General features: G+C 38.2%; 1 protein-coding gene across 1 annotated transcript in view; it reads right to left on the bottom strand.

Annotated features, from left to right (window-relative positions):
• Positions 1 to 15,106, bottom strand: part of ZC3H13 (zinc finger CCCH-type containing 13) — a gene marked incomplete at its 5' end in the record, with an annotated part of 36,263 nt that overhangs the window by 3,293 nt on the left and 17,864 nt on the right. The window contains 9 exon segments of the mRNA XM_010087667.1: positions 1,381 to 1,581; positions 2,474 to 2,623; positions 5,247 to 5,756; positions 6,482 to 7,492; positions 7,905 to 8,008; positions 9,053 to 9,427; positions 9,429 to 9,579; positions 12,693 to 12,875; positions 13,838 to 14,302. Of these exon segments, the coding sequence (XP_010085969.1) occupies positions 1,381 to 1,581; positions 2,474 to 2,623; positions 5,247 to 5,756; positions 6,482 to 7,492; positions 7,905 to 8,008; positions 9,053 to 9,427; positions 9,429 to 9,579; positions 12,693 to 12,875; positions 13,838 to 14,302 (3,150 nt within the window).

The raw sequence follows: 15,106 nt of genomic DNA, 5'->3' as shown, positions 1-15,106 counted from the left end.
AATTAAAGCTTACAGGGAGAGAGATACAGTTCATACCTTTACTATATCAAACAGTTGCCAAACTCAGGAAGTCACAATATGGTATGAATTACATTAGTTATGTGAATTCTTAAGCATAAGAGCTGAGATTTTTTTTCAAACTAGAAGAAATCTAATACTGCATAGAAATAGCTCCAAATATTGCAGTGAGACACTTACAGTGCTTACTAATATCAAGTACACAACTCAAATTATACTATCTATGATGCATTTAAAATGTTTGCATTTAATTTGACTGTAAAAAGAAAAAAGGAAAAGCAGTAGCAACTGCCCATGATTAACAGTTATACAATTTAAATGGCTGAAACAAGCAGTGACATTCATGGAGATTAACAGAGCCAGGAGAAGCAAGTTCTTTTTTTTTTTTTCTTTTTTTTTTTTTTTCCTCTTTCCACTTATCTAAGACTGCAAGTTTAACAAGACAACTGCAGGAAGAATAGTGTTGCAAAGAATTAAAAAGTATTGTTTCAAATTAAGAACTAGAATTTACAGAGTAAACAAAAAAAAATTCAGAAAAATCTGCTATTCCCTAAAAACAGGGTCTCTGCAGATACTATTCATTATAAGCCATAATTTTCTCACATTTAGATCCTGGAGTAATTTGCATAGAGATCTTATAGAAAGCAAATATTTCACAGTCCTAACAACCCAATTCTATCATGTAAAAGTTGTCGCAAGCAGCTCAACTGGTTCCTGGGATGCCATGGAGAAAAATTAGTATTCGCTTATATGCAAAAGCCCTGCTTACACTACAGAAATGTAGTAAAGAGCATTGGTATAGTTCATATCCATCTCATCTATCATGCATGTCTTATGCCACACACTTTGTCCAAATGCCAGACCTGAGTTATTTAATTTCCCACTTCTAGCAGAGACATAACAGAAACTTCACTGATCTCCCTCATTCTGACCCAAAAACTCCTATCTATGTGTTCTGGAGAGGATCCTCAGAAGGAAAATAAGAGGACATGCAGAGGACCTTCAGAGAAAATAAGAAATCTTATTTCTTTCTTGCAACATTACTAATAATACATTGCAGAAGATACTTAGCTCTCCAAAAAACTGCTGACACACTTTAGGCCAGGAAAGCATGAATGGTCTCACAAAAAGAAGATTCCACTAGGATGAAAACTTTTGCTAAGGTTCAACAACTTCTCACCACTGCTGGAATTAAAACACTAATTTAATTGACATGCAGCTGTATTACATTCCTGCAACTTTCATACAATACTCATTATATACTTTCCACGGTCTTGAAACCTAAAATAATGAGCTAATGCACATTTCATAAAGATTTTCACTAAGTACAAAACACCGTTTAATCCTCACAGAAAAAACTACCTTTGGGCTTTTCTAACGTTCTCTGGCAAGTCTCTTTAATTTTGGTGAAGAGTTCTGGTCCTGCCAATCGCTTGGAAATGCCAACTCTCAGCATAATGGCACCTGGTGTGAATTTTAAGAGTGCAGCCCCAGGCTCTCGTGGTTCTTTTGGCTGCTTTGGCATAAGACTGGACCAGTCTACATCTATAACATCCACAGGATCTGCAAAAAGATTGACAGAGAATGAGTCATCACATTATCATCCCTTGTGTACATCCCCATGTCCTAAAAGCAACATATATTAGATGAACATTGTTCTGCAGCTCTCACCAAAGCCAGATCTTTAGACGCTTCAGGTAAGAATGTCAAAACTCACTTGGATTAGTGGGAAAAAGCATCATAAAAATATAAAGCTTATTGGATTAAAAAAAAAAAACCCACCAACCCCAGTATTTTGCTTAATTTTTATCACAAGCCTTTAGTGAAAGGCTGCTCAGACCCTGCTTAGCCGTCAGATTTGGACACATCACTTACGCATTCACAAAAGTATAACTAAACATGCTATGACAGATCCAAGCTTAAAAAGCTAGTACGTCAACTCTGGATGCTGCTCTTTCAAGGGACATACATATTATTTATTAAATAAAACTGTGTTTGTCTACTATATTTGTTACAGAAAATATGAACACTGATCATATAGCCCAGATGACCCAACTGAACTTATGACAAGTAGAAGGTTCCATGCTTCCCAGCACATGTGGGAAGAATTCATGTACAGATAAAATCTGTTCATAAAAATACCTGTTCCGAATAACGATCAACTCCAAAAGGGATAAATGAAAACACATTTACAGAAACAAAGCCTACCCTTCTAGGAACATAAAACAAGATAATATTACTTCACAATACAGCTCTCAGTACTCTTTACTTACCTCTATACTTCTCAGGTTTACCTGACTATTACAGACTATTACAGAAAAATGAGAAATACCAAAGAGAAATACAAACCGCATTCCTAATTCAGACATATTGTCTACATCACAATAGCATTACATGCAAACCAATCTAATCTTTATATTCAAGTAATCATAAAGGGGTTTTGCTATACTTTTACCAGGCATCTTCTCATCCTCCTGTTGATCCTCCCTCTTTTCAGCATCACCTGCCAGAATTTCATCCAGTTCATCATCACTGATTGGCTCGTATTCTCCAGCACCAGACCCCAGTGACTGTACATCATCAATCTTTGCTTCATCTTCTCCTCCTACAGAGACAGATTCATACTGTAGTTTAAAGCAATCATTCTTGTTTTCTAAGCATGTTTTAAGCAGGATGAAAACAAGGAGGTTCAGCAAACGAGCCTGTTAGGTTTTTGGGACAAGTATATTCAAAATGAAAACAGGTACCAGCTCATGGAGACAGAAAGGTTATTTCTCCCATACACAATGTGGCAGTTTGAATTTTACATGACTCGGTCAAATTTATTTTTTTTGTGCAGTATTAGTCAAACTGCACACAGAAGGCCATATTATGAAGATACATATACTGATTATCTGATATTGGATACGCAGTTGAGAATACGAATCTAAGTTAGTGCCACAAAGTCTTTCAGATGCTTTTGCACATTAATCCAAACTCAGGATTCGGTCCAAAGGCTCTAGAAGAGAAAGAGTAACAAAACCCCAAAATAAAAGAATTTGCAAGATACCCTGAATGAAGCAATTATTTACAGAACTTTAGAGTCTTTGTGGAATTCAAAAAAAGCTTTTTGAAAGGCACGCCAAACATCTTCAATTGTTGTTCCACTCCTATCCATCCACATACTATATGCATATAAAAATACCTGTGCTGCATGTATCAACGTGTTCCTTAAAACTAGTAAGCATAAGACACTCAAATTTGCATTTTGCAGTTCATGAAGGAACATCTGAAGGTACTCCCTCACCTCCAAGACTGAAAGATCTGGTTCAAGCACTCAGAAACCCTATTGCTCTAAAAATCAGGCTTTCTTAGGGTTATCTGCCACGGTACTTGCAATGAATTGTGAAATGCAAACTAGACAATTTACAGGTGTCCTCCCCTGTGGATGACAATTCTAATGTCTTCCAGCTCCCTTATCCAGAAGGGAAACTGCATCTGTTTTAAATTGCCCCCAATTTTCTTTTTTTTTTTTTTGCTTGCTTTTGTAAAAGCTACAGAGAAGGAAGAAAAAAATCATCTCAATTAACCTAAAAATAAGCATGGAAAAAGCAAGTAAAAGTGTAAATTAACTACTACTACTAGCTACTACTAGGCAGAGTGTAAAATCACTACTCAGACCACCTGGCAGTGCTTTGGATGGAGCATATAGCATCTTGGGGATTATTTAAGCCCACTACTAGAGCAAACACACTGTCTAAAAAAAATCCTAAATTAATATACTGTAAATTCCCACAGATTATAATTTTCAGAGAATTTAGAACACAACCTTTGAAAAATACACAAATGAATATACATTAAGACACTTGCAAGAACTCTGTTGAAAGGTTAGACCTAAAAACACATTTAACTTCCAAAGCTTTCTCTGAAACAGATAACGTACCTAGGAACAGCCTTTCGCAACTCTTTTCTGAGTTATCACATTGTACTCTCAAGATTGCCTGCGCCATTCCTTCCTCTAGTTTAAAAATCACTGAATTCTGTCCACTACAGCAAGACAGAGCAGACTTCCCCATGCTCACTCCACATACTATCTTTGACAAGTGCTTCCACTGCACAGATAATCTCCTTAAATGGAATTTTCTCAATTGTACCAGTCAACCCTAATGACCACTTCACAAGTAATCAAGTAGGAGATATAATAAGTATCAAATATCCCTCATCATCCTCTCCAGACAACATTCAATTTAACTGAGCAAATTAACAATGAACATCTACTGATAATTCTCATTAAGCATGCAAATATGATCAGACAATGTCCTATCATCTTGTGTAAAACAACAAAAGCTTAATTCATTTGCTTCTCTTTCTGTTTCTGAAGACTATGGACTTCAGGACTTACCATTCCAAACATTCCAAAATTCCAAATCCTACAATGCCTTTTTTCCTCTCAACACATTTTAGAGAAGACAACTCCTGCAGTCACCAAAATATCCCCCAACTTACTGAACATAACCATAATATACACCAGTTACTCTGGATTTAGACTCTTGCTTCTTTTGTGTTGTTGATATAGGTTAAAGGTGCTTCCTGAACTCCCTATCCATGCAAAGCTCAAGCTATCTCATCATCAGTGTTTGCCCCTTACTTACTTTATTCATTAATCCTAAGCATGTTTTCCCCAATACCATTTAGGGCCAGCAAACTGAAGCCGCATTTAGTAAGATCACCTCAGGAAAGCCATGTTTAGACTGCTGGGCCAAGCCATACATATGTTTCACCTACTAATCAGACAACCATTTCTATGATAATTGGACTCTGCAGAAAAAACCCTCAAAGAACAGTCCCAAGTCAACACTCAGTTTTTTTCCAATCATCTCCCATCACTTCCAAACTAAGAAATAGATCTTATAACGACCTAACAAGGCAATCAAATGTTGGTGTGATTCTTTAGCAAACTGCCTATTTAGAAACGTTACACCTTGGCGAAATTATACCTCAGATCATTTATGTTTCTTTGCCTCAAGAGTTCTTTAAAAATTAACAAATAACACTAACATTAACCACAGTTAACAGTAAGAAGATGCTCATTAGAATTCCCCCTTACTGTGTCTGCTTCCACAACAGAGAAGCTGAAGCCAACACACCCTTCAGTAGAAAAGCATTCTAATATAGCTCAGTTCAGCATTATGCTAAAAGGGAAAGAATAAAACATCTCACAGTCCAGGCTCTTCCCCAGAATATCTCACCTTCTAAACTCTCTACCTTTTCGGCCTCATTTCCATCTTCAAAACCTTGTAAAGGTCCTAAATCTTTGTCTGTTCGTTCCTTCTCTGAAGCCGCTGAATCACGACAAACACCATCAAATTCCTTTTCATGATCTCTGTCCAGTTTTGTTTCACTGTGTTTTGTTGATTCTTTTTGAGAGGAGATGTCAAGAGTTCTGTCCTTCTCTCTCTCAGCAGTATCAGGCAGTTGTCTGTCTCTCTCTCTGTCCAGCTCCCGTCTTTTCTCCCTCTCCCTCTCTCGTTCTCGGAGTCTCTCTCGTTCCCTGCTCCTTGGCCAGTCTTTGTCAACATCTCTGTCCCAGTCTCTCTGTCTTCCTTCTCTCCTCTCTCTCTCTCGTTCTCGATCATGTTCATGTCGATCTCGCTCCTGAAGCCTTTCCCTGCTATCAAAGGACCCAGATCTGGAATGGACCTGACGGTCTGATTCAGGAGAACTTCTTCTTGAACTGTGGCTTCTTGAATCTTGACGATCTGAATAGAATATTTTAAACATATGTGTGACTACAGCATGTAAATGTAATACCATTTTACTAGACCAAAGCATTTTAAAGATTCAGGAATGAAAATGTACTTCTCATTTTCCAATTAATAATTCACCCCCCCCCCCTTTTTTTTTTACAGAAACTACACAAATAAAACAAGTCAATTGCAATTATTTTGATTTGCAACAAAGATGATTTCCAGATGAATTAAAAGTATGCCTAACAGGAACCATGACAGATTCACCTCAGAGAAAATAGCTCCTGAGATGATAATGGATCTCTCTCCCAGAGAGAAGAGACATTTTCATTTCACACAGATTTCAGAATTTCCATATCAAAATCAATGTTAATAATGAAGTTAAGAATGTTATTTAGATGATAAAACTGCCTCAATATTCTCTTAGCACAAGCATTTTCTATTAGGCTTTTTTTGTCCTACAAATTACTTTATTCCCTTGACAGCATGAACTGAATGTGACTGAATGTTTTGGTGGTAATCCTGCCCACTGAGGATCAGCTTTTCAAATACGGTAACATTTGCAGGAAACTTAACTCACTCTAGTTTTGCAGTGAATGGCAGGGAGCACCTCCCTCTCCCTTCACACTTATTAAAAATGAAAAGAGTATACATCCATGCAAGCATTATTTGGGATTCATACCTTCGCACTTTTATACAGAATGACAGGTCAGTCTCATTAAAATGTATCTTATTACCTGAAGATGTGCTGCGACTGGGTTCCCCTCGTTTCAACTGATCAATTCTGGACTTCCGTTCCCCAGTGATTTCTAAGCTTTTCTTCTCTCTGTCTCTGTCCCTGTCTCTAGAGCCACTGTGCAGGATCCTCTTCCGTCCGGTCTGGTCATCTCCGCTACGATGAGCTGACTCATTGGAAGGGGATCTAAGTCTGCTTGAGGCATGGCTCCGATTGCTACCAAGGCTGCTGCTACGCTTCTGATCCACAGGTTTACGGTGTGGTCCATCATCTATAGTAACATGAGGGGCTTCCACCTTCTCATTCCTCGTCCTGTGACTTTTCCTATGGGAGTCTTCAGTGCTTCTTTCTGGAACAACAATGTCACCACGTTCAGGAACATCTTCATCTGACCAGTCACTAAATGTTGTATCTTCTCTTTTTTGGGGGATTTCTGCCACGGATTTCTCAGGTGGTGCTTCAACCAATTCTTTTGTTACAGGGGGGGTTCTTGGACCTTTCTTCTTCTTATGATGTGGAACAATCTCTTCATCAGAAACTTCAGAATCACCCTTGGACCTCTTCCTCTTTTTCTCTACATTTTTCTTCTTTTGACTTTTCTTGGGTGAAAAGACCTGGCTTTCCTCAGTTGTTGATTCATTAGCGTACCTTTCCACCCCACTGTCATCATCTTTTTTCTTCTTTGTGGCCTTTTTCTGTACCTTAGACTTCTTCTTGCTGTCATCATGCATTCTATCCGAAGCATCTCTTTCTTCAGAGGGACGGTGTCCAAGATTTTCCTGAACCCTGGACCGGGAGCCTTCTGAAGCATCTGGTTGCTCTCTTTGTTTATCTGCTGAAGAAACCCTCTCTTTAAACTCTGGTTCTTCGTAACGCCGGGAACTTTCCTTTCTATCTGATTTTCGCTCTTCTTCTTTCCAGCGACTCTGTCGCTCTTCTGTAACATGAGAGGGGCTCAGTGACCGGGATTCCTGTGGCCGCACAACCTGGCTCAGAAGTCTGTGCTTTTCATCTACAAAATTGGAAAAAGGACATACTTACATTGCTTAGGAAGGAGAACAGGTGAACATCTGGTATCTTGTGCATGCAAAAAAGTATCAATCAAAACAAATAATCCACTATTTAATTTACTTAAGTTTTTCTACTGCTGCAGCAGCCACAGACTATTTCCATTTTGGTAAACATGCATCTTAAACAACAGATGGGGAAGCCACTGTCACCCAGCAGATGTAACATACAGTGACAAAATGAAGACAAGACGACAAACATACAGATTAAGAAAAATGGTGCTGCTCATAAAAGTAAGGGGAGGAGGGCACTTAAAAAAGCTTGCCCTATGTCTTTTCTATTTAAGATTGCAAGTTATTTTCTATAGGCAGAGGGTAAGCTGGATCCTGCTGCAGAGATAGCAAGATCCTACTTACTTTTATCATCTCCACTGTTGTAAGCATCACTATCAGGAGAGTGTTCACGGCGACGTTTGGGTGACTGACGAGGACTTGGACTGCTTTCATTTCTGTGACGCTTCCTGCAGATCAAACGTGTACATTTCTTCAGAATTCTTCAAAGAAGACACTCAATAATTGAGTTTATCATCAATACAATCCCTGAAGTCTAAGCACCTCAGAGAAGACAACACATCTAAGGATGCCAGGAAGTTTTGTAGTTTTGGAAGCTGTTATTCCAAAACTTCAAGCATGCTCAGTTTTCTGATCATAGTGGAAGTTACCTTAAACTAAAGCTCTTAACAATTATATTTTTAGTAAAAAGTTATGAAAGACTATTACGATTAATTTTTTCCTGTGGCAATGATCCTTGCAGTGGGTTGACCCCAGCTGGCAGCTAAGCCCTGACCTAGACATTTGCTTGTTTCTCCCTCAATGGGATGGGGGGTACTCGTACCAAATGATTTATAGGAATCCACAATTCTCACACACAAAAGCTACTAATTACTTCCAAGCAGAGCAGCCATTCAGGGAAACACTATTTTGCTTATTATTGATTGAACAATGAGAATTTTATTGTACTAAATGAAAAAAAGAAAAAGAATGAGCGCTACATGCTTGAAGTTAGCACCACACACCTACTCAGGATATTGTTCATGCTTTCACTGGTAGCTTTCCGGTGTTGAAAATTTAGTACTGCAAAGGGTAATAATGTATGTTCCACAGAAATTCAATTAGCAAAGTCATGAACCCTGACCTAGTTAGCTGCTATCTGACTCGCCAGGCTTCAAAAGGTACCACAGTCTGCTATTACGCTTCCAAGACTGCCTGTATTATTAAAGACAAGGTCACGCAAGTATACTTAGAATGGGAAAGTTAGATGGTCTGACTCAATTGTTAGTTCCTGAATAGTTCCGTGACAAAGCATCAGATTAACTTCCCTAGCACAGTACTGATTTTAGGGCCACCAATATGTGCCACACAGATGCAGGGGAGACACAGCTCAAGATCGAGCCTCTGCATAAACAGGATATCTTCCTCCTTATGATACTCCCCCACTTACTAACTTCCTGAAATCAACAGTAAAAGACTGCCTTTTTTTTTTACTAAAGGAACATTCAACTCACTTCGATTTTCTTTCCTCATGGACATCTCTTGAACTTCTTTCTTCCCGGATATCTTCTCTCTTATCCCTGCGGTCTTCCCTTCCTTTTTCTTTATCGTCCCAGTCTCTCTGGCGGTCTCTTTCTTTATCTCTGTCCCGACCTCTCTCCCTTTCTCGTTCCCGCTCTCGATCTCTTTCACGCTCTCGCTCCCTTTCTCGTTCCTCCCGCTCTCGTTCTCGCTCCTTCTCCCTCTCCCTCTCTCGTTCCCTTTCCCTGTCATGGTCCCTGTCTCGGTCACGTTCACGGTCCCTGTCTTTGTCCCGCTCTCTCTCCCTCTCCCGTTCCCGAGCACGATCTCGTTCCAACTCTCTTTCCTTCTCCCTTTCTCTTTCCCTTCTCTCGGTCCCTCTCTCTTTCTCGTTCTCTCTCCCGGGCCCTTTCATCTCTCCTATCATCAGACCGATCTACCCTTCGCTCTTCTCTTCTTTCATCCCGCTCAAGGTCATCGCTTCGTCCTTGATGTCGTACCGGTGAGCTCGCTCTCTGATCTGTGAAGAGAGGCATGTTTGATTAGCAAGTGCCAAAGGGACATACACTGTTTTCACTACACTGATAAAAACCCAAGAGCTTTTGTTTTGACCATCTAGAGATTGGTTTTCACTAAATGAAAGCAGCTCTCTGCAGGAACTTGGAAATTCTCTTCAGGGAGGGAAAAAGACAAAAAAAAAAGTACTAATTTTGAAACATTTATTCAATATTTAGGGAGTGGGCTTTCCTTATTTTAGCCAAAAGTTACTAGAAAAAATTTATTTTCTACCAGATTTTTCTGAATGGCTTCAAAAGATAATTATGCGCCTCATAGCCTAGCTATTACTACTGCACTACTCAATGATTCAAAACCCGAAAAGCTTAAAAAGTCTTAAAAAACTCTGAATGACATATTATGAAAACAAAATGTTAAGACTTCTGTACAAAAATTTTACTTCCTAAAACTGTTAGAAGTCATGGGCTTTATAGGGACTCACACCATTTATAATAAAATAGTGAAAGTTACCGCAAAATAAGAAATACTAGCCTGTCTCATCACAGAAGAAGAGATTCCTGCACAGAAACACACAACCAAATCCATGAGCAAGGATGCAATAGAGGAAGCAGAACTAGTGGAAGTTTCCAGGTATATTCACTGCAGAGCCTTACAGTTTTAGCAGCCGAGTTTTTCAATGTTCAGACAGTGGATTAAAGTAAGAAGAAAACGAAATGTATACAGAAAATTACTGATCCAGAAGGACAGTGAAACCTGATTTGTCTAACAGTATTTACTCTCCACAGACTTAGCTGCATTTTGTTCATTATATGTTGGATTTTTAAGAAATATTTCTATAATTTTTGCCACTTCATAATAATTTCTATGCTGATGTTACTAGTATTTGCATCACAGCAAATCAATAAAACTATTTTTCCGCAATATATATTAAAAGCACTAGAAAAAAGAGCAAAAAATGGCACAAACAGAGGTTGGTATTTTTCAGTCCGTTATTCTGAGGCTGAGTGCACTTTGCTGTAAATTGAGACAATGTCCACCAGGGGCAAGCAGGCAGAGTTTGAACAGGACTAAATCAATAAAACATGCATTTCCAACAGTTTAATCAATTTTCATCTCCCAGTGAATTAACAACGACTTAATGCTCCCCTGTTACCAGGCAAAATTAAAGCAAACTTGATTGACATTTCAGCCATGGATATAACACTTCTTTTTTAAAAAGGCAAATCATCAGCCCGTGCAATTGATTCCATGAACAGGTTTCACATTCTTTTAATGGTGCCTATAAAATTACAACATGATTTATCGTGCATACTAAGTATTACATTTTACACAGAAGTTTTGTAGCTTCTGTTTGTTATGTCAGTTTTGGTGACAAAACATCTAAATGAAACTCTTACATGAATCAAGATACTGGAAGTGTATTAGGAAATTAAGCGTGGATAGTCAGCACCTCCTATGTGATTTCACTGTATGAAGTGCTGTTCCAGTGGTTGTTTGGAACACCTACATATTTGCCTTAGTTGAACAAAGAGCCCAAATTCACAAGCTTCTATTTTAAAATCATACTAAAACAATTCCTTACATATCATGGAACTAAGTACCAACCAAAATCTACCTCCACTTTTTTTCTGAATAACAAATGTTAAAAATGTGGTCTAATAACAGAAACTATGTCTTGAATTATAACTGAAGAGGATTACTATTACAAAAAGTGATCTGAATTTTTAAGGAAGAAAACAACAAATCTTGTCTCCATTCAAGCTCTTTACATTTTCCCCCTCAAAGGGAACCCATTCAAAGCAACTTCTCGTCTAGAAATTTATTTAGTTGTGATGATGTATTTTTACGTCTAAGTTTTTTTTTCTGTTTTTTTAAATGTTTTTGTTACCAAATTAAGAACTCTATATGATATCAAAAGCACAAATTACATTATAATATATCTAGGATTTATTGGGGGTGGGGAGGTGGAAGAGATGAAAGCTAGTCTGCAAAAGCCAAACCCCAGGATACATTCAGACTGCAGGATTTTTCAGCTGACAAGAAAAAGGAAACCTGGAGATTAGGTTTGTTGAAATTCTGCCTTGAAGATGAGACAGAATCTAAAGGAGAACCTGTCACAAGAACAAGCAATAACAGATACATTTCAATCGACCAAGAAGCACCTCATAAACTAGCATACAAAACATCTCTTTGAAAAACTGAAGTTAAACAATATCTAGAACATATCTGTCACTTCCAAATCAAAACTCAAGATAGAAAAAAAAATAATTTGTAATTTTATATTTATTCTTCACAGCTCCTCACTTTATTTCTTTTCCATGCTATTTTCATTTGCCTGACTCCTCCTGTTCTCTTAATTGATGAGCAATATAAATATTGTGTGAAAGATTGTACTGAGTTCCTTAGAGACAATTCTTTCAGGTGCAGAAGCATGACATCTTGCACACTATGTTTCAAAGAACAGTCTTGCATACTCTTTTCTAGGATCATTGGTATCTGTACCAACACTTACTAGCCAATTATTATTGACCACAACAAAGCATTCATCAGTTCTAAATTCCCCAGGCAATACATTTTTGAATTAATCATAAACTGTCACTTGCTTTAGTACTAAGTAGTCAGTTAAGTCAGTCAGTCTAGAGGTCAATGCTTCCCCAAAACACACTCCAATAACTTACAGCACAAAAATACAACGTTGCTATACAGACAAACAGAACCAGTAATGAGATACAATCATGAACCTAAGTATGCACAGTAAGTGGAGGAGGCAAAGAGGAGAAAAAATGTTTTACATTGAAGTTGTACAATTAAATCTCTTGAAGAAGTTTAGTTTGTTTAAAGACTACTTGGAAAAATAAAAACAGAAGGTTCCAAAAGTTAGCCATAGGAAGTGAGAAAGGGCATAACATTCATGCATACACTGCAATAAGAGATCTTACTACAGAAGTTACCCTACATCGAGGATAGGACTAGTGTCAGCATGCCGTGTCAAACAAGTTATTTATGAATTAGTTTTATGGGGGTGAAACAAGGTAAAAGAAAAAAGGAGTGGAAAAGAAACATGCAGACGTACACATTTGACTACATATATATGTGTAAAAATATACACTGAAATACCTCTTTCTCTGTTGTCACGTCTGTCCCGTTCACCATGTCTTCTTTCAAAGGAGGAATCCCTTGCTTGTTCTCGACTGTCATAGCGATCTCGATCAGGGTAGCTGCTCCTTGATTCCCAGCTGTCATGGTAGTTTCCACTACTGCTATGACCATCAACCTGGGATCCTCTAGTCCCCCGACTGCCTAATAAAGATGTGATACAAAAAATGAGTTTCCACATGTAAGGAAATCCACTGATACTTTATACCAACTAAAGTAGTAACTTTCAATAAACTTGAACTAACGGTTCATGGAAATAGCAATTGGAGCATCAAACTCTACTTAACCAAAAACTTTACAATTAAAATGTGAAATTTGAAAGTTATTACTTTCAATCTGCAAAATCAAGACTTTCTAAATCACCATCCCCTGGTTATCACATGAGGTTTTCTGACTAGGAATATAACAGTCCAAAAGCCAGTTCACACTTGTTCAGAGTAGGATGTAAACTTATAGACAGCGCAGTTTTAAGCAAAGAAAGTAGAGATAATTTTTCCTGTAAAAACTGTATGGCATTTTCCTACTGAAAACATCACAATAAGCTTGAGAAAGCCAAAACATATTTACTATAGATGATTGAAAGGTGATAAGTGAAGCTATTCTACAAAAGTGCATCAGACTTTCAAAAATACTGCCAAAAGTTAAAATCACACTTATTTTTGGTCAATCAAGAAGGGTGGGGTGGTGAAAGATAGTTTTTAGGTACCTAAGATATGCAATTGCTTTTCAGAGAAAACAAAAAAACTGCTGCCCAGTACTCTGAGACACACTCCCCTCTACGAATCTTCCATTACACATCAGCTTCTTACCCGTGTTTGTAGGTCACGGGATAGCCTAGGGTTGCACAAACATTTAACAGAATGGTGAAAGGACTAGGTTTGTTTTAAAATGGTATGGCAGGATACCAATGTTATGCCACTTTAATGAATGGAGGACACAGAAGTGCTATGAATTTAAGCAAATGTTCTAACAACAACAGAACTGAACATAGCTTTAAAAGCATGAACTAATTGGCAGCACTTCCATATCAAATACCAAGATAACATGAATGTCAACATTCAATCTCCAATGATAGGGACACATTAATTTTTTAAATCATGCAATACCCTTGTCAGATAATTCTGGACCTCTGCCTCGACTTCTGCCAGTTCTATCACTTCTGCTCTCATTTCTGGAGTCACTTCTGGAGTCATTCCTTGTTTCAGCACGAGAGCTTTCCTCTCTGCCATGGGATCTTCCATAGCTGCGTGAATCCTCCTGATACTGGTCATCCTTTTTATGGGCATCACGACTCTCTCTGTCTCTGTAGTCATGGGAATCTCGTGTGGAGCGTGAGTCTCTCTGATCACGGCTATCTTTGGTATCTCTGCTATAATCCCTCGTATCTCTGGAGTCTCGAGTGTCTCTGGATTCCCTTGTCTCCCTTCGGTCTCTGTTGTCTCTTGTCTCCCTCCGATCTCTTCCATCACGAGACTCTCTGTCATCTCTATGATCCCTGGAGGTACTCTGGTCCTGGTCATAATCACGATCATCTCTTGTTTCTCTTTCTTTTTCCCTTTTTCCTCTAGTTTCTGTAAAATGTTTAAAAGAATGTTATATACCTAGCTTAATCAGTGCAAGTAAAAATTTAGCACATAAATAACACTAAAATAATACAGTCAAAATATACTTCTGCCAAACACACAGAAAATAAAAACTAACATTTAAGTAGGAGAAGATCACTTTGGGTATCTACATATACATTCAGTAAGCTTTAAAGATCTTTTTGTGAATTTGAATTTGCACGTTAAAATATTTACCTGTTCAAAAGACAGTAAGCATATAAAAGTAAATTTCAAACATATCAGAAAGCAAGTGCTCTTCAGTAATTTTAAGATAGGATCATTTCATAGATCCTTTTTTTCTCCATATACATATATTTTCAAGAAATTTGTGCTATACTTAGATCACTTGCTTTTAAGATCTCAATGCCCTGCTAAACATTTTCTTTTTTGTTTTTCTTGTGTCTCTTGAGAGAAAAAGCATGTTTGCCCATCACAAATTGCTCAACAAGCTTTACAGATTTCCACAGAGAATGGCTGTTTCTTTACACACACCTCACTCAATGTCAATTAAAAAGACAATAGACAGGACAATCAGTGAGGACCAGATCATCATTTGGGCACCTCACAGTGTGCCCAGGTGGCCAAGAAGACCAACAGCATCCTGGCCTGCATCAGAAATAGTGTGGCCAGCAGGACTAGGGAAGTGATTGTGCCCCTGTACTCAGCACTGGTGAGGCTGCACCTTGAATACTGTGTTCAGCTTTGGGCCCCTCACTACAAGAAGGACATTGAGGTGCTGGAGCAGGTCCAGAGAAGAGGAGGCTGAGACAA

This window comes from Pterocles gutturalis, unplaced genomic scaffold, assembly GCF_000699245.1.
Source record: "Pterocles gutturalis isolate BGI_N339 unplaced genomic scaffold, ASM69924v1 scaffold22851, whole genome shotgun sequence".
NCBI lineage: Eukaryota > Metazoa > Chordata > Aves > Pterocliformes > Pteroclidae > Pterocles > Pterocles gutturalis.
This window is presented reverse-complemented; position numbering and strand designations above follow the sequence as displayed.